Raw genomic sequence first — 20127 nt, forward strand, 5'->3', positions numbered from 1 at the left:
CTAGCAACTAACATGTGAAGAATGTTACAGGCTATAGGTTACAGCACAACCATAGTAATCAAATAAAAACAACTGCGTTTTAAATCAGCTCCCTATCGTCTCTAGCCACTCCTGGTAATTGCTCCACCTTGCCTTCTGAATAGACTAGATTGTCAGACATTTTGCATACCATCCAATCCTTTCAGATCTACACCTGGCTAAGGGGTAGGAATTTAGCATCACACCACAAGTAGTATATTTCAGTATTTAATACATTCATGATAGAATGGAATAGCCAGCCAATAGTTTTGCAATGATTTTAGAGGATTTGATTTGGATGGATTATGCGTTCCATGATAACTTATCAATTTATCAGTTCTCATTTGTTTTTTTTACACTTTCTATCATGTATTCGACCATTATAACAGAAATCATTGAGTTCAGTACTTCAGTACTCCTTGCATGGAAGACATGCCTGCTGTTTTCTGTCTATGGCCTTTGGATGACCTCCTGTGGTCAAAGATGATACTTGGACAAATGAATGAATGAATGAATGGTCTTTATTGTCATTAATATAGTACAGGTACCATACAACGAAATTTGGGAGGGGGGGCTCCCCTGGTGCTAGGATTTTTTTAAACTAAAAACAAGAAGGGAAAAGAGCTGGTTTACATAAATAAAGGCTATATACACTATACTATACTATACAAATAAAACACTGTGCTGTACTCTATGCTATGCTATAAATATCCTAACATTTCCTATCTCTGAACCTTATGTACCCGAGGGTTGTCATATTGCACATAGTATTATTGCACATTCATTTAAAGTGTCGCAGTTTGCAGGTTTGAAATGTTCATAGTTGTGTTTCAGTATTGCACTTGATTACAATCTAATGTTACAATCGTGTTTGTTTTTTTCCTTCATCTTCTAGATAATCAACTGAATGTTGACCATTTACATTGAACAGTTACAGTTGTAACCAGGCCAATTAGTAAGTACAGTAATACAAACTATATACTGATACTTAGTAGCTAGAAATCAAAAAGGGGCTTGTGCGACTTCTCTAGGAAGTAGCTCATATCATAACTGCTGCACCCCCATTGGTCGATTGTATGCCTTTCAAAAGGCCACACCGGCAAATTGAGAGATGCTGATTGGACGAGACTTCAATCGGTCAGCCGACAAACACCAAAAAGGGGCGGGAATTTTGGTACTCGAGCTTCTCTCTCTGCCGCGGTCAGCAGGGGGACTGATAAACAACATTGATATTTGTCTTTTTTTTTTTTACGCACAGACAGCTTGCAAGTCATTAATATATTGTGAAGAATTGAAATGGTCGCCATAGGGGTTTCATGGAAACGTATGAAAGTTGTATAGGTTGATAATCCTCTGAACATGGTAACGTACGATAGCTAACTTTAATTGTAGCATAGCTTCATCAACTGTTTCTAAACAGCTAGCCTAGCCTAGCTTAGCTTGTGTGTTGATATCCTCTCCTACCCGGGCTAGCTGGGGCTGCTAGGGCTACACCATCCATGCACTATGAAGAATGCTTGATGTTCCAAGAATGACATGCTTTTTTATGTTAAATCGTGTTGTAGCCAACTGTTACTTTGTTGTCGTTTGAATTATCAACGTGATTTAATTGTATAAAACGTGTTGGGTAAAAGTGACCCATTTTAGTGATCTAAGCCAGCTAACCCATCCCTGACTGTCTGGGTGCTTGTAGACTCTCCAGCTAGCTAAGCTAGCTAACGTTAGCCAGTGGGCATTGTGTGTGTCTGTAGCCACAGCCAACGGCAGGCAGGCCAGCCCATTTGGATGAGCTCCGAGTGAATGAAAATAGATCAACACTGCGCCCAGCCTAAATAAACAAAGTAATGTTTGGGGGGGACGCACTGGCTAACCATTTCCAATCCATGTCGATATTTTTGCAGATCTGTCAAGCAGCAGTGTTGTAGCACCATAGGACATTAGCTACTTTGAATCATGTAGGTAGATTGGTAGCCTGGAAGCGTTTGCAGGCGTTTCTGAAGACACATCGAGATGAACAATCAAGGAGTCCTCATGTCGCAAGAGAAGATGGAACTGGACCTCGAGATCCCGGCTGCACTGGTTCAGAGCGACGGCCACTTGAGACGATCGAACAGCGCCCCAATGATAAATGGCTTAAGGTTTCTAAAAATGTCTTTCTCTTAACTTCCCTCTGTACAAGTTTCACAATGCACATGGGTAAACAACCATTTTTGCTGACTTGACCAATCTGTAAGGCCTACCAACTTCTGCAGTGAGAAGTGTACAGTGTAGTCATGCAACAGTTGATCAGTATTTCTCAGGGGAACCTGTATCTCAAGATACAGGACGAATTGGAAGTTTAAAACTCTGAGCGCAATAATTAATTTGTCTTTTTCTTTTGTAGTGACAACTCCCAGGTGTTCCAGAGAGAGGTACTACGCAGCAGGCGAAACAGCACCACTGTTGTCAACCGCCCTAACATGGTATCAGATCAGAAACAATTAGAATTAAATGGATTTTTCCATCACCCCTCTTTTGATGTCCCTTTCACACTTATTGAGTCTTCTATAGACTCAATTTCTTTCATGACTCAATGTCTGTCCCTCATGTCTTTCTTCAGATCCCTTCATCGCCCATCCGGGTCCCCAGCACTAGACTTCATCAGATCAAACAGGTGAGTAAAACAGACACACTGTACACTGTAACGTGTTAACCATGCCTCCAATCTGTGTTTGTGTATTTTTAGTTTTTTTTTTTACCCCGCCTACTTATACAGTAGGCGGGGGCACTCATGCCCAGGTTTCACGGTCTGCTTCAACGGTGCATGTCATTGGCCATTCTTGGCCCCTCTCTTTTGTAGGGAGTGTGGCCGACAAACAGACATGCTAGATTAAATCACGTGGAGTTAACAGGGCCACCAGTCTCTCAAGGACAGACTGAGTCGGTAGTATAATACTCCCACAATCATACAATGTCAGACCACCGTACCCCTCCAACCATCGGGGGGGCGGCGGCGGCGGTGACTCAGAGTCATGCTAGAGTCACAGTCGTTGGGGTTAACAGGGCCAATGGTCTCCCAAAGCAGACTGCTTGGTAGTGTCAGACTCCAACACTGCACTCTATACTACAGACTTTTAGCTAGATTTACCGATAGCAGGCATAGTACAAGACAGCAACATTATCCTAACGCATGTCTTCCCTGTGTGCGGTACTTGCAGGAGGAGGGTGTGGATGTGATGAACAGAGAGACAGCCCATGAACGGTAAGAGACACTCCTATAACAAGAACACAGTGGGGGAGATAGAATTCAGTTTTGTAGTGTTATTGTTATTATATTCTATTGCATATTGCACAGCCCAGGTTTCACGGTCTGCTTCAACAGTGCATGTCATTGGCGATTCTTGGCCCCTCTCTTTTGTAGGGAGTGTGGCCGACAAACAGACATGCTAGATTAAATCACGTGGAGTTAACAGGGCCACCAGTCTCTCAAGGACAGACTGAGTCGGTAGTATAATACTCCCACAATCATATCATGTCAGACCACCGTACCCCTCCAACCATTGGGGGGTGGGGGGGTTGGGCGGAGCAGAGCAATTTGAATGTTGTGGGCTCTGCCCTTGGCTGGAGTGCACGTGTTCATCGTTGTTTTGAATATTTTCTTTTTCTCTGGTCGACTGCAGGGAGGTTCAAGCAGCCATGCAGATGAGCCAGTCCTGGGAGGAGAGTCTGAGTCTGGTGAGGAATGACACTCCCATAGTAACAAAGACACGTGACCGCAGCTGCTGAAACCGGGAACAAGTCGGAACATTTTGATAGTTCGCCGACTCGTTCCCGGTTTCACCAGCTGCAGTCACATATACACATATGTATATACATATTATACATATACACATATTTCACAGTACAGTAGGCGGGGGCACTCATGCCCAGGTTTCACGGTCTGCTTCAACGGTGCATGTCATTGGCCATCCTTGGCCCCTCTCTTTTGTAGGGAGTGTGGCCGACAAACAGACATGCTAGATTAAATCACGTGGAGTTAACAGGGCCACCAGTCTCTCAAGGACAGACCGAGTCGGTAGTATAATACTCCCACAATCATATCAATAGAATTGGAACGGACACAACCCCCTGTAGTGGAGTGATGTGTAGTTTCATTGGATACCGATTCAGAGAAGTGTTTGCTGTTTCACACAGAGCGACAACGACTTGGAGAAATCAGCGTCGGTGTCGTCGTCCCCGAAACGTATCGACTTTGTGCCCGTGTCTCCTGCCCCGTCTCCCACCAGAGGGATTGGGAAGAAGGCATGTCCGTCCACCTGTCCTGCTACAGACGTTCTTGCACTTGTGTTTGTGAAGCTGTCTCTGTTGGTGTGTCCTCCCGTCTTATTCCGTTTTCCTTCTCTCTCTCTCTCTCCAACGAGCAGCAGTGTTTCTCCCCTTCACTGCAAATCCTGGTGAGCAGCAACGGCCTAACTCCCAGCCCAGTACCCAGCCCAACACGCCGCTTCAGGTGAGCACTCGCACTCGGGAGTCGCTGACCATTCACTCGTTCGTTTTTGAATATATGCTTTTTGCCATGTATTGTAGGAAAACTAGTGCTCTTTTTTTTCTTTCTTTTTTTCACAAAACTTATCAAACAATTGATGTTTGTCTAATCTGGCAATATCTGCCCTGTTTTTGCTGATGACTATTAGGTAGGAAACTCAAAATGAACAGATATCATTGCACGACACTTCAAAGCTGAACATTTCCTTTCCGTCTCATCTTGTCTTCAGCCGACGGAGCCAAAGCCCCATCAACTGCATCAGACCAAGCACACTGGGGCCAATCAAACGCAAAGGTGGGTTACTGCCTCCACGAACGGAACCCCCCGCCCCCCCAAGAAAGAGGAATTATTACGGACGTAGACACCAAACATCTGACAAGCAGGCTAAAATATCAGCGTTTTTTAAACGCACCCAACCCGAATCTGGCGAGTGGCAAGCCCATGGGCTCGTTGGTAACGTAGTCCGCCAGTAGTCTCGCATAGCGAGATCTATCTCAACACTTCGCTTCGCGCTGGAGAATAATACAAGATTGTGCGCGAGCGACGCGAGACAGTTTTTGCAGGGTGAGATGTCTGCAGATGGAAAGTAAGCAAGAAAGTAAGGTTAGCAAATATAATTGCTGAGTGTTCTAACAGAGCAAGTTGGTTCAAATTGGTCGTTATTATTGTGACTAGAAAGTGTCTGATTATAGTTCCATGGTGTGTAAATAGTGTCAAAGATCTAGCAAGCTAGCTAGCTAGTTCAGAGGTGATGAGATGAGCTAGTCACTAGCACACATGCCAGCTAAAGAGCTAACTGGATGCACTTTATTATTTTACTTAAAGTAGATATACTATCTTTCTTATTCTGCTAGAATTGGGCTTTATGGTAATACCATAATGGCATAGTTACAGTACATGGACAGTGGATTGAAGCATTGGAAATGTCTGTTTTTTATAGTTGGACAATGGACATACGATTCAACGATTCAAAATGACATTATCTGACTGCATTGCCCACAGCAATCCAGTATTCAATTATAATTATGTTATAAATTGATATTGATCAATGTATATCTCTTATTAGATTATAAATACTCTGGTTGTTATGTTTGCCTTTTGGTTGACAGCAAAAGAGGGAGAGAGGAGGATAGAGAAGGAGAGAATGAGAGAGAGCAGGATGGTGTCAGCACACAAGAGAGAGAGAGAGCAAGAACCAGGTGAGAAAGTGGACAGGTAGTCAAGACCACATAAGTAAGTAGCCTTGAGAACCGATGGTTCTCCAGCCTAATGGCCCATAGGGCAGGAGCCTATCTACTGTTTCCGTAGCGTGAGGCGGCTTAAAGTACAAGTTAGTACACCCCCTGGACATGACGCTGTGGGGGGGGGGGGGGGGGGTCCATGCCACCCCCCCAAGGCAGCAAACCTAGGGGAAACACTGGTATGTATTAGTGTTTTTCAGCTTGTGTAAGTATGGTGTTTTTTTTCTTCTTTCATCTGTGTAGGGGAGAGGGACATGGAGATAGAGAGCCAGCCTAAGAGGCTCTTCCAGGGGACCACAACTATGCTGTCGTCTGATGTGCCCCAACTGCCTGACCTCAACTCCTGGTGAGGCGTAGCCGTGTCTGCTCCTGTTCTATTAGTAACACCTGATTAACACCAGAGCAACACCCTAGCAACACCCTAGCAACAACCTAGCAAATTTACGAATGCAGCCAAAATATACCAAAGACATGCCAGTTCTTTGATTTACGGTTGGTTTTGCGAGAGATGGGGAAGATTTGCCATGTGGGGGATCCTTCTCCGACCAATTACCACACCGTTACAGATTAGCATTACTGACCAACGTTGTCGCTAGGAATTGTATCTTTTTCGTGCTGTTTCTCCTAGCAACGTGTGTGTAAGACTAGAGTGGGAAGCTAGGAAGGCTAGGACCAAGCCAAATAAAGTGTCTTTTTTAAGCCTGTACTACTTTTAACGACCGAATGACGGCACAAAATGTTTTTACGCAGTTCAGTGACATGAAAGAAACGAAAGCAGACGTTTCTAATCCGTATCATTTCGGTGTGAGTGGAGATCTGTTTGTCTGTTGGTCTGTTGAAAAGACTAACCTAAAACTGGACTTCAACCTGGACATTTCAGGGCCATCTGCCTCTCGACTTCACCCATGCATGTTGTTGGCCCTTGGCCACCCTTGGCCCCTCTCTTTGTAGGGAGTGTGGACAGAAACAGACATGCTAGATTAAATCGCACGGAGTTAACAGGGCCACCAGTCTCTCAAGGACAGACTGAGTCGGTAGTATAATACTCCCACAATCATATCAATAGAATTTGTGTGCGTGTTTTATTGTATTCTCAAGGTATTTGATGGACCCAAATGTGAACATGGTTCACTGTTTAGTACGAGGAGCAAAAGTGAACGACTGTATAACAGACATGCATGATGATGTCTTTGAATGCTTAACAGTTTGCAGTTTCACTGACAATGGTCCTCCCCTGTCAGTCTCCCCCCAGACCTGCTGGATGGCAGCCTCAGCAGTGTGGGGTCTTCTACTGGGTCCCCAGGCAAGATGGAGGGAGTCTCCCCTTCCCCCAGCAACTCACCCTTCACCCCCCTCCAGGACCGGTCCCCAAAGTGAATTTGAGGGAACGTGAGACACTAAAGGAGGGCAAATATGGGCACAAAAGCCCCTGCCCCACCCCCACCCTCAGCTGTATGAGTTTCCTTCTCAGACCCACCGCCTCCCCATCATTTTTGCTTTGAAAGTGGGACTTCCATGCTGTTTGCTTTTGCTAGGCTGTGTGCTAGGCCGCTTGGGGAGAGTCTAGGAGTGTGTCGGTATTAAAGGAAACCAAAGCCCTGGATGTGTGCACTGTGTATGTGGAGGCACGGGTAGGCCTAGTAAGATAAGGAATGACTGTGGACGTTACGAGCACCAGCTGCTAGACATGGATCATTACATGGTGCTTAGCCCCCCACAGTGATCTGATTGGCCAGGAACGTCTACCCTGCATCGCATCATCACATCTGTTTTAGCTCACTGGAGGGACTGAAGCACTGGACTGCACATGGCTGTATGGACATGGCTGTACGATCCTCCAATCACTCCCTTATTTGTTTTCCTCCCCCTTTTTTTTTTAAACAGATCTCCAGGCCTTTGGTGTAATGTGCACAAATTGTCCGCAAGTATTGTATGAAAGGATTTAACTTATTGTTTCCTGCTTTATTGTTTTGTAAGTATGTACATAGTTTTTGTCCAAAAGAAAATTGTATGTCTTTAGTTTTGTCTTCGGCTGTGAGGTAAATGCGGGCACAGGGCTTCGACAGCGACGTGACAATTCTCTCTCTTAACGAATGAATTAGACATTTAATGTTACATCTCTACCTGGGATGCAAATATGGTGGTTTGTTTCCTTGTGTGTACTGTAAGAGAAGTGAAGAGTTTTTAGTTGGCAATATCCTTAATACTTTGATGTGGGGGATGTAGAATTGTCATTCTGGTTGATTTTTCTACCTTTGGCACTTAGACTGGCCCCTACTCTGGCTTGCTGCAACTACAGTCACCTATTGTTTGGGTAACAGACAGATGCATGTCATCAAGATTCTCATGTTGCATTTATGACCAGTTGGAAACTCTGAACCTCTGGGTTAAAGTTAACAAGTGATTTGCTAAAGCTTCCGATTGGTTGATTCTGATACTAGTGGAAAAACTCAGGTATCGTCTTTCTACAACGAGTTTCCTAGTTCTGACATGTCATGAAAGCAACGTCATACTGGAACAGAATGACTCTTGGTGGTCACCACTGTCAGGATTTGAACACTACAGACTAACATTGAATCCTGCGTCACTGTCTTTGCCTGGGCAGAACTGTGTAAACAGGCAGTACATCCAAGATGTGCAGCCAAATGTGTTTTTATTTCTGAAGCTTTTAGGGAAAGACTTATTTTCTTGTTTATTGGAGCCACTTCTGTATATGTAAAGTGAACTTTTTCTAGCTTACATTATCACATTTGTTGATACTTAAAATGAGAATAGGGGTCGTCCAACTTTCGATTTTGAGCGGGAAATCAGTGGTTTTGCTTTAGGTTGAGCACACTTACATAGTGGACAACAAAATGGTGCCATCGCATTTGAGACTCATGCCCAATTCAAAATAAACCTCTGCTCTAATGCAAATCTCAGGGGATTTGGTAGGCTTGGTGGAGGTTTTGCCATATTGCTTACACCTGTTCAATCTCATCTGAGTCAAGTTTTTTCTTTTTTTCTTTCTTTTTTTTCTGCTGTGTTCAAACATGTCATACTAGCTTATAGTGTAAAGTGTCTCGCTGGATTGGTTATGAATATAATTGACAAGGAACACATCGTGTAAAAGACTGCAGGGAAGCTAGCAATGTGTAAATGTCTCTTCAAAAAAATCCAGTTGTACACTGATTCACAAATGCAATGTGACAGTTAATTATTTGTGCTAAAATCTTCTTTGTTCAACTTTTCCAAAAGATCTCATGTTATTTCATCACTATTACTTCCCCCTCATGCCATGTATGATATTTCATAAGTTTCAGACCCGTTTCAAAAAAGAAAAGCAAGAAAGTGATTGTAAATCTTTTTTATAGAAGTAAGTCATTGATTTATTTTTTGAGATGAAACAGTGCCGTTGCAGTTTTAAGTACTGAATGTCTTTTTCTTTTTGTATAAATAATAAGAGAAAAACAAGCGGATCAATCAGATCAGCTTGACCTGCTATCGACATAACTGGTGTGTTGTGGTTTGTTTTTGTCCTGTGTTTCAATGTATCCTCTTCTGAGCCGTGAGATGGGCAGAGTACATTATACGTGCAGAGTGTTAGGGGAATGGTAGGTGTCTTAAGACTACATTTCTCTTGACTTGTGTCCATCCCTGGATCCTAAACCCCATCATATCAAGTACATCTGGACCTGAAGGGGTTTATCAATTATTTGTTCAATATTGCTGTTAAGTAACTGGTATGGGGTCATGCATTGTAAGCCTTGTTCAATGCTTCAATAGGACTTCTCGTTTGTTGTTAATCTTGAGCTTTACATTTTAGGCATTTATCAGACGCCTTTATCCGAATTGACTTACGACAGATACATTTGTCTAAGTAAGTGAATCATCTATCCATCAGCAAGAAAAAGTAATCTATGCATCTATTGGCAGTCATAATGCTAGAAGAAGGAAGAATTAGAATTAGCCTTTCAACATCTTAGGAAACAGCCTGGATAGGTGTGTGGGGGATGAAATAAACGTATACATGAAAACTAGCATAACTGCTATAATAAGTCCCTACTTGCCAAGTATACATATACTGGTCACACAGACCTTTTTCTGGCATTAATTCATTTTGCCTTTATGTATAACAAATGTTGTCTATATTCAATGTATACTGTATGAGACGATGAAAAGAGTGAGTTTATTAAGCATTTGATGGAACAATATTGACATTGTACAGCAAGTAAACCATTGTCTTTCATAGGAAGAAGATATTTCCTTTGGTCACATGACAAACCTTTTTGTATTATATTGCTGGATAAAAAGACAAGTATCCACATTCAGAGAAGTGTCCACACATGCATGTAACTGCATTTAGTCAGAAGAGATTGAGTAGAGACTAAAAAAACGGAGTAAAATGTGTTTATTCTAAGTGGACAACAACAATATTAAGGAGAATATGTAGTTACAGGTGAAGAACAAAACAAAAGCGTAGCTAATGGCTTTATATGTACATAAATCACGTTAAGGTTTGCCCTTGTGTGTAACAGCAGATTACTCTACTCAAGTTCACAATTTTCTGTTATAATGGCCATGGCAATCCACATCGACAAACACAGGATATGAAGTCAAACACCATTTTTATTTTTATTTTATTAAGCCCACCCCCCCGACTCCTCCCCACTTGTTTCTAGACAAACCCTTCCCACAGCCCCAGACAGTGCCTACGAGCATCTCACACTTGTGCCCTGGCATTAGAATTCTTTGCATCAGTTGAATATTTTATTTTATTTTTAAAACAGTTACAATACATGTTTTTGGGGTGAGGGGGGAGTGAATTGACTTAATACCCTGCCCCCCTCATCCCCGAGCATCAACACTGCCCTTTCAAGCATGTAGTAGGCTTGGGTATGTGAATGTCCTCTTCTCCTTTGCATCATCTTCTTGCCTCCTCGTCCTCATTCTTGACCTCTCCAGAGAGTTGTGAGTGACCCTGTAACACTTCATGTACGCAGGATGACCATCGTGAGAAGACCTGTAGTAGAAACAAGACAACTGAATCAAGCACAGTTCAAGCAGCATTGCCATACACAGAATGGGTAGAGTAAAATAATAACAATTAATGCATAGGATAGGGTTAGGGTTAGTTTGTTGTCCTTGTTTTTTGTTAGTTTATTAATTACATTTACAATGTCAGACTATGAAGTCAGATAGTTACCATTCATATCAATCGGTTAAAGAATCAAATCTCATTCAAACTCATTAACACAGTTTGCCATTGCTCAATAAGTGTTTCCCCTTGCCTACTCACCTAGAACGTAAGCAGCTACAAGTTTCTTGTTAACACTTAAGTGGAGGTAGAGAGGCACCGTGGATTCCTGTTCTTGTTCCCCCAGGGTGGGGAGCATTAGGGCAGCCATACACACCAGACCCAGCAGCACCGTCAGCAGACTAGGGCCCCCGGCCACCGTGCGGCTCTCTGTCCAACAGAAACACACACACGGGGGGATCCTCAGCTCGGAACGCCAGAATCCAATGACTTGATGTATTGGTGTTTGGCGCCATCTAGTGACAGAAGTTGTGCATGGCTCCCTCCCAAGACATTTAAAAGAAACCAGACTCCATTTCTATCCCGAGACCTTTATCGTGTCCTTACTCTCTTTGTTGTCACATGGCACAGTTGGACATCATCACAACACACAGACGCGTCCCGTCGTACCTGTCTGAAATGCTGTCTGCTCAAAGAACACGCTGTCGGCCAGCTGCTCCTTCATCCTGCGCTCCTCCTCCTGGGGCCGGGGGCTGGGGGGCTCCTGGGCGGCCGAGGGACGCAGCGTGGCCGTCACCTCTTTGCGTCCCAGGGCCTTCCTCTGGCTCTGCTCCGACACCTGGAGCCGGAACTTATCATACACCCCATAGTGGCAGGCCCGCACATCTCTGTGTCTAATCACTCTGAGCACACAGACACAAGGGAAACACACATCAATATGCCTGGGGGGGAAGGGGGGAGGGGGGCCGAGAGGACGGAATGTTCTATTTGAGACATGCAACAGGGAAATTCGGTCACATTACTCACATGTCAACACAGCACTGTGGCTTGACCGCCCCAGTGGCATCCACCACGGTATACTTGTTTGGCGCTGTGCACAGCACTGACAGAGACGACAGACAGCCAGTGAGTCAATTGCTACACCTGTGTCATCATGACAATACTGTGTATTGAAACTAAAACATGAAACCAGTTACGGCGTGGTCCCACTCACCTTTGAACTTGAGAGCGAACTCATAGGGGTTGTAGAGGGTGAGCACCTGCTTGTGGGAGGTCTGCTCGTCCGCGTAGAAGACGAGCTCTGTGGGGAACACAAACACTGGAAGGCTTCCTTCCACAAGCTCAGGCTGTCGACTCTGCTGCTGCTGCATTGGCTCCAGCTGAGCTCCCCCTTCCTCTTCTCTCGTCCTCTCTCCTGGAAGCTCTACAGGTGTGAAACCTCCCCCTCAGGTGCAGATGGGGATTCCCAATCTCAACTCCTTAATAGCATGATGTGGTACTGCACCCTGGTGTAAAAACAAATGAGAGATTCTGAGTTTACTTTATTTACTTTTTAAAAAACTAGTTTACCTTATTACAACTAAATGCACTGATGACTTTTGACCTGCTCCATTTCAATGGTATGAGTTGTTCAACGGTATCCTATTTAGCAGGAAATCTAAGTACCGGGTATGCCTGTGGTGTGCACCAACACTTATGTCACATGGAGGATGTATCCTGACTAAATTCTATTTCCTCTTGGGGCGTATGACAAATAGATAACAACAAACCGGAATTAATGTCATATGCTACAGAGAAAATAATGGCAACATAATGGGTCTGTCGATATGATATGTAAGTTTCGATTCCTGCTCCACGTGGCTAGTCATGTTTACTCGGCTGGCACAGTGTCAGATCTTGACGAAACCAAACTAGTCCTAGGCGGTGATGTCGCAATACTTTTTGTGAACTGTGAACAACAGAGCGTCAGAGGACAAAGGTACCAACGCAGTACATGCATTTAAGTGTCCTACTTCGTTTATTTCACTGCAATATAATCCTTAAACGTGTAAAACGGAGGTGTGTAAACCCTTTAAGTTATAAATGTTACTAGATGCAAAATACAATTGTTCAGAGAAGCGATTTGTCGAAAGCAGCAGCCAACAATAACGCACTTCAGACCACCTATAATGTTACCAGGGCTCTCAAGTCTCACGCATTGGGCGTGAGACACACGCATTTCAACCCTTGTGTCTCACGCCCAATGCGTGAGACTTGAGAGCCCTGCGTTACAGCTGGTACTGGCTGACACTATCCCGTCACTCGGGTGACCTCGCAGAAAGTGCCAAGCTGTTAGATGTCCCTCATCCCCCCATCGGTGGGTAACGAAGGGGCGCTTTCCCCCGGAGCTCGCTGGTTCTCTCTGTCTCGCTTGTCGTGAGTTTAGAATGATAAGGTTCTATCTCCGTTTAGGGCAGTTCAGAGATATTGAGCGTCAAAGTTTTTACATTCCATTATGTTCTGTGAGATAGAACCTTTGTATTTTATGAATTACTAACTCAAAAATGTCAACATTTTAAAAATAACACCACACAGGCATTAATAAACACCTAATGGATCAGAGTATGTAAAAAAACAAAATTTTGACAAAAATGGAGATCCTAGAACCTTATACATCTAACGTCACGTTGTGTCGCTGTCTTAAGTTCAAACAGTGTTGTCTTGACAGACAAGCTGGCTGACGTTTAGCTGACCACGTAGCTCGGGTGAACCAACACATTTACGCAATGTCAATACACGTAAACACCTTTCTCAGCACATCGCTACACGGTACATTTCTGACAGAGATCTGACCAAAACATCACAACAAAGACGAGGCTAGCGTACCAAGCTAACCATCTCTTCGGTTGGCAACAATATATTTCGCTGACAAGCTGCTAGCTAACAGGTAAACTGGTTGATCTGCACGCCGTGTCACTTTAAAACATAATTAAACGCTAATAGCTGAACCCGAATAAGAGCGTTTTTACCTGATTACCTTAGTCAGTTTGTGTGGGATAATGTGGTGTGTTTGTTGTGTTAGATCGCCACCCTGTTTTCTCTCTTTTTCTTTCTTTGTGTTTACTGCAGATCACGCGCGTTGCATGCTGGGATATCGGAGGGCGAAGGAATTCCGCCCGAGTTACGCTCATTACGTCATTAGTGTTCCTGCCATGACATTTTCACGGACACGCTGTACTTTTTTAATGCTTTTTAGAGTCACTCACTTCAATCAGTTTGGGCGCTAAGAGTTCAACATCGAAACCTTGGCGTCGATCATTCGTATCATTTCTGATAAAGGGGATTGATTTGATTGTGTCTTGATGGAGGCTATCGCTGATACTGACCACATGGGCAACTACGTACGGCATAAATGCCAGGGTTAAACAACATAGCCTACCCTACATTCAGTAGAAAGCTCCCGAGAAATTACTAGACCGTCTCAATTAAATTATAGAGACTGTAAGAAATTAATTTCATAATAACAACCTTTACTTTATGATCAATCTAGGCAGCAGCTGACGGCCCCTGCACCTGCCACCAGAGTACAGTACATCTCACAGTACACAGGGGTACAGCACTATAGCGTAGTTTATCTGCACATTGCAGAGACAAAAAGTGAATAAAGGCCGGAATGTATTAACCAAAATAAGAGAACAGTTAAAACCTTCTAAGGCTTTCCAGATCGGACGGCGACCAGCAACACATGTCATGAGCAAAGGGACAAAAGAGAAATGAGAGCCGGCTGGAAATGCAGCAGGGCAAGAGCTACTTGGCATTGGGGACCATAGACCTATATTTACATGCATAGCTGAGGGCCGGATGATAGCTGCTGGTAGCCATTATATATAACCTCCCCTGCATCTTATTGTGGTTTTACTGTACAAATAGGCCATTATTACACATCCTACATTTGATCATGTCAGGATTAGGAATGAGCACATGTGACTGAGAATGGCAGCCGCACTAACACTATTATGTAGGGTAGTCTGTGATGATGTTATGAACAAAGTATGATGATATAAAGTGAACAGATACACTTAATTAACATAATAATACAATTGAAATAAGCTAATAACATGTTAAACTCGCTCTGTCGTAGATGAGTCATTATGACTGTAATAATAATATTCATAATGACGATGCATTGGCGAGACAAGGCCTACTGCATTATGTATGCCATGTGGGTATAATAAGCTTTGTTTGTGTCGTCAATGATTTGCTATACAAGCTAACCGTGTCTTACTATTAAAATATCTGCAGTAAACGTGCATGTTGTCAATGTAAATGTATGGCAGGTGAGGCAGCACATAGGAGGCTAGGCTACAGCAATAGACGGTCCCTCATATGATCATCTTCGGTCAAGTACACAACCACGGGCGTTGTACGATGTCTCGTAAAGAAAACCGACTTTCCTTTAATCACAATGGTTACGATCAACGAATTGGCCCAAATCGTTAAACATGCAAGAAATTACACAACGATTCTCCCGTGACTACAAAGCCCAACAGGAGCCCTACTGGAGCGGCGCATATTTGCCGTGTCGAGGACTGAGAGCAGGGCAAGCACGCACTCGCCGTCGAGCTTTCTGCATGAACATGGCGCTTCTATCTCGGTGCTTTTGCACAGAGGAGATCATCAACGGGGGTGGGGAAGGTTGAAGGGAAAGGCACGATTATTATTATCAAAAATCGTACGGCGAGGCGTCTCTCCCCCACCCCCACCGAGCCAGCCAGCCACACGCGGAAGAATAAACTGGGTCGTTCCTTTTATGTTCCAACTATCCATAATCTAACCATAGGAGGTCACGCCTCTCCAATGTTTTCTATCAATGCGTGACATTCAATAATAATAATGATTCTATTATATGCCATTATAATGATATGCTATGGGGACGGCCCGCCGCATCAATATCTGAGATCAATATCCGTACTGTAGCTTACAGTACATGGTTCAACTTCAACAATGATCATCTGCTGAGCCTGAGCAGAACAGTAGTGAGAGAGGGGTAGGCGGAGATAGAGAAAACCGTCTCGAGCTCATTACATATTTACGCCCAGCGGGGAGTGGCCACCGTGGCCGGGCTCAACCAATGGGGGAGTGGCCACTGTGGCCGGGCTCAACCAATGTACGCCCAGTGGGGAGTGGCCACCGTGTTCGGGCTCAGCCAATGGGGGAGTGGCCACCGTGGCCGGGCTCAGCCAATGCCTCGGTGGCGGTGGGAACGAAGGCGTTTCTCGCTCTGTTCGGAAGAGAACTTCTCTCTAACAGCGCCGAGCCCAGCAGTGCTTAGGAAAGACAGATAGACAGAGAGTCAGGCAGCGGCAAAGCAAGCGGGGTGGCTGTACGACCCTCTTTTGAGGGGGGTGGGGGGGGGTCTGATTATAACAAAAATATATACACACATATGTGCATGCCCCGGCCGCAAGATAAGATAGGTCATATGACGATATTAGGGTATTTTAGAAAGCATATATATAGCTGTATAACTTATATACATTTAAGATGCCTATTTTACTTTTCCTGATAGACACGTCCGCTTCTATGAATCAGCGCACTTATTTGGGTACGACGTATCTGGACATTGCTAAAGGCGCGGTTGAGATCTTTATGAAGGTAAAGAATAATTTTACCCACGACTTTTTTTTTCAGCTGACTTATTTGCCTTTGGGTGGAGTTGAGTGAGCGTCACCTTTTGGGCAATAATAATCAGTCGAAATTAACATTGTATTGTTTGGTTTTCTTTTAACAGCTGCGTGCCCGAGACCCGGCTAGTAGAGGCGACAGGTACATGCTAGTTACATTCGATGAGCCGCCATACGGAGTTAAGGTAAATAAATACTGTTGAAATGTGATTAATATGTGATTAAGGCGCGTCTCTATCTGACAGTGAGACTTTACTGTCCCTCTGGTTTGTAGCTGCGGGTTGGGCGGCCTCCCGAGGTGGCGAAAACGGCTAATTTTTGTAAAAATACCCGCAGACCCGGAGCAGCGCTGCCTCTGAACATGGCGGACATTTTGCTTTTGTGTTGGGAAAGCTCTCGGGCTGCTGAGATGGAGGCGGAGAGATTTATGATCTGCCTGTGACGTCTCTGTTTCAGTGAGCTAACTCTGTCCGGATTGGTTAAGTGGCCTGCCACTTCATCCCGTGCCCTCCCCCTTTGCATCCGCTCTGTGGCTGACCTCTGTGCGCTCCCATTGGTCAATCTCCGACTGGGCAACCAGTCAAACTTATTTGATTTGTCAAACCCCCCTTTTCTTTTACTCAAAGAAAAAATATTAATGTTCACAACACACGGCGGCACCTCATATTTAATCTTGTTTACCATGTGCCATTTTGTGACTCATTATGATAGTTGATGACATAATGACATAATGTCCTTATGAAGTACCAACTTTCTCCACCATACCCCCCCCCTCGCTCTCTCTCTCACACACACACACACACACACACACACACACACTCACACTCACACTCACACACACACACACACACACTCTCTCTCTCTCTCTCTCTCTCTCTCTCTCTCTCTCTCTCTCTCTCTCTCTCTCTCTCTCTCTCTCTCTCTCTCTCTCTCTCTTCCCATGGCCCCCACCCTCAGCTTTTTGTGAGTTGGTAAACAGTGATCCTTGAAAATGAATAGCTAGCCCACAGAATCCAAACCCATAATAATATTAAGCAAGAAAGGGAGTGGCTAGCAATGATTTTAATTTTGTCATCCATCAATATATGTTGATGCATATGGCATTAAGATGTTGAAAGCACATACGACTGATTTTTTTTTAGGCAATATAAAGTAATAGTAGTATATTCTTGTCCAAACAATGGCATCAGGCAGGGTGGAAAAACAAAACACTTTGTCTAAAGCAATTTGGTACATTGCAAGCAATTTCGCCTCATAACCAGGGATACAGGCCATCAGTGACCATAATATGATCAAAGACGTATCACCAGTCTTACCCCATGACCCCCATGTATACCTTTCAATGATTTCAATTAATTTTGATTTCTAAGACAAATATTAAGATGTGGCATTTTCTTCAGGATTTACACTTCCCATATTAGCACCGCAGTGTAGCTAGCATTACATTAACAGGAGGTCAATGCATATAGGCTAAGGTGGTTAGCCTACATGAGTAGTAATTAGGTCTAGGCCTAGATAGAAAAAGAGGCCTCATTCTTTTGAAATGTAGTGATGACACAGTCATCTATTGTTGTGCACATTTTTGCACGGATTTGCACATTTCATAGGCTGTAGTAGCCCTGTGTCAAAACATGGTGGACTGTATGTCACCTTGATGTGATAAATGTAGTTATGTATGTATGTTAAGTATTATGAATGGATATAGGCCCATGTGCGACTGTATTTCTGCTGCTTGTATGTCACTGAGGCACAGGGCTCACAGCTGGATGTAGCCTGTGTGTGCTGTATTTGTGGTTTGACTTTGACAGTGTGAGTGGCTTATTCCCTGGAAGTTCATTAGCTTTGTCTCTGGCAGGTGGCCAGACATCTTCCCAGGAGATTTTCTATGCCCCCACCCCTCCTCACAGAGCCTCTCCTCTTCTAAACACTATTTCCCCCACTCTTGTCAAGGAGATAGGGTGTTGGCAATGCCTTTTCATCCTTCTTGTTCAGGGAGTTCCTTCTTTTAATTTTCTTAAAGGGCTTTGTTATCTATTTGACTATTTGTTATCTATCTGACTATTTGTTGTCTATTTGACTACTTGTTGTCTATTTGCATATTGAGGTGACACCCCACTGTCACAGTATTGATGAACCTATTCACATGCAAAAGAGTTCTGAACGACATAAAGCTGTGTCTACATTGCTACTGAAATGTCTCTTCTCATCCCTACTTGGAAGAGAAAGCTCCCCCCTGGATGTTGATTTCCACTCCCAGACTAGAGTTCTCACAACAATAATGCCTGTAACGTCTTCCCGGGTGAGATGGAATCTGACTGAGTGCCGGATTTGTTCCACTGAGTGGCTTTTCTTCCCGTTTCATTATTGATTACATATTCAGCCTCTAATCAAAGAGGAGTTCTATGGAGACACTGGCTAAGACAATGCTGTCTTCTCCTCACTCTGAGCTCACTTGTTGTCCCGTTCCTGGACGGCGGCAACGTCATTCTTCCTTCTGCCCCGGCGCTGACATTTTTCCACTTGATTCTTTCACACTCCTTTCCTCTCTGGCATGACATGTTATTAGGCAAGTGGTGTAAGCTGCTGTGTGCTGGAGCAGTTCATTCACTTATGAGTCAACTAGCCTAGGACCCAAAAGACATAGGAGAGTTGTTTTGGTGCGGTTGAGGTTCACACATGTGAAACGTTGTGTTCTAATCAGTCAGGCATGTGTTTACTGACCAGACAGCCTCAGACTTTATCCACCCAGAGATCTGGTTCAGATGCTGCCTTTCACATGGCTGACAGGTAGATCCAGCTACTTGTAAATTAACACCCCTATTATTCCGGTTTAGGACCACACATCCCATAGGTGGGGCCTGTAGCCGTCTCTGTCTTTAAGGGCTGGTTCAATTCACTCAAATTCACACAGGGTGTCGACTCATCTCGCATCTGTCTGACTCTGTACTGGTGTTCTAGATGACTTTGGGAGTTGTAGGAATCCCTCAAACATTCCTGTCACAGATTGGATAGTCCAGCTGCACAACCCGCTCCGCTTCAGTGGCTGAGGCCCCCCCCCTTGTGATCTTTGGGCTTGTTAAGCGGCCTAGCTTTCACTGCAGAGACAGGTCTCATTTCAACTGTGTTCTATCTCATGCACTCATGACCAGCACCACCCTTCTACACACAATAACACAGTGCTTGCATTTTTAAAAAAAAATGTTTTTAACATGCTTGCTGTCGTCAGTGAATGGGTGTTGGCATGGCGTCTTCTGGTGTGCCTTAGTTGTCCCTGTGAGTCACCGGTTGTCACATGCCATAAACCTGTCACATCTCGCTCATTCTCCTAAAGGACCATGGGAACTTTATTTAGCCTATACATTGGAGTCTGCTTCCTCATAACTGGGCCTTTTTGCGAGGAACAAATTCTTATCTGTCTGTTTGCTTATGTAAAGCAGCCCCCAGTCCTGCAGTGTGTGCCCAGTTTGAGCTCAGCCCCCAACACCACTGACTGGCTCATAGACTACTCCTGTTTTATTAGAGGGGAGAGGGGGGGGGGGGGGTTGCCCATATACAGGCACAATCACATAGAAATGTTTTGGTAATATGATGATGTCATCACCATTCATTGAGAGTTTGATGCAGAGTCTTTTTCTTGGCGCTCTGAATTTGGTCTCTGGGTTG

At 44.2% G+C, this 20127-nt stretch overlaps 3 protein-coding genes across 3 annotated transcripts in view; 2 read left to right on the top strand and 1 right to left on the bottom strand.

Moving 5' to 3' along the window:
* The first annotated feature begins 1983 nt into the window (after positions 1 to 1983).
* Positions 1984 to 9691, top strand: pabir2 (PABIR family member 2). Its single transcript, XM_080526713.1, has 10 exons — positions 1984 to 2156; positions 2402 to 2480; positions 2618 to 2671; positions 3216 to 3259; positions 3678 to 3732; positions 4192 to 4299; positions 4422 to 4507; positions 4773 to 4837; positions 6028 to 6130; positions 7026 to 9691. Exons 1-10 carry the CDS (start codon positions 2029 to 2031, stop codon positions 7159 to 7161), a joined length of 858 nt encoding a protein of 285 aa, XP_080382839.1. The 5' UTR covers positions 1984 to 2028; the 3' UTR covers positions 7162 to 9691.
* Positions 9692 to 10042: 351 nt separating this feature from the next.
* Positions 10043 to 13906, bottom strand: mospd1 (motile sperm domain containing 1). The gene is made up of 6 exons (XM_080526179.1): positions 13818 to 13906; positions 12015 to 12306; positions 11828 to 11903; positions 11471 to 11703; positions 11063 to 11230; positions 10043 to 10786 (listed from the first exon to the last, which is right to left on the bottom strand). Exons 2-6 carry the CDS (start codon positions 12169 to 12171, stop codon positions 10755 to 10757), a joined length of 666 nt encoding a protein of 221 aa, XP_080382305.1. The 5' UTR covers positions 12172 to 12306; positions 13818 to 13906; the 3' UTR covers positions 10043 to 10754.
* Positions 13907 to 16309: 2403 nt separating this feature from the next.
* Positions 16310 to 20127, top strand: part of ints6l (integrator complex subunit 6 like) — a 15621-nt gene continuing 11803 nt past the window's right edge. The window contains exons 1-2 of the mRNA XM_080526934.1: positions 16310 to 16435; positions 16572 to 16649. Of these exons, the coding sequence (XP_080383060.1) occupies positions 16325 to 16435; positions 16572 to 16649 (189 nt within the window). The 5' untranslated portion in view covers positions 16310 to 16324. The remainder of the gene's footprint in view (positions 16436 to 16571; positions 16650 to 20127) is intronic.

This window comes from Nansenia antarctica, assembly GCF_963989245.1.
Source record: "Nansenia antarctica genome assembly, chromosome: 3".
Taxonomy (NCBI): Eukaryota; Metazoa; Chordata; class Actinopteri; order Argentiniformes; family Microstomatidae; genus Nansenia; species Nansenia antarctica.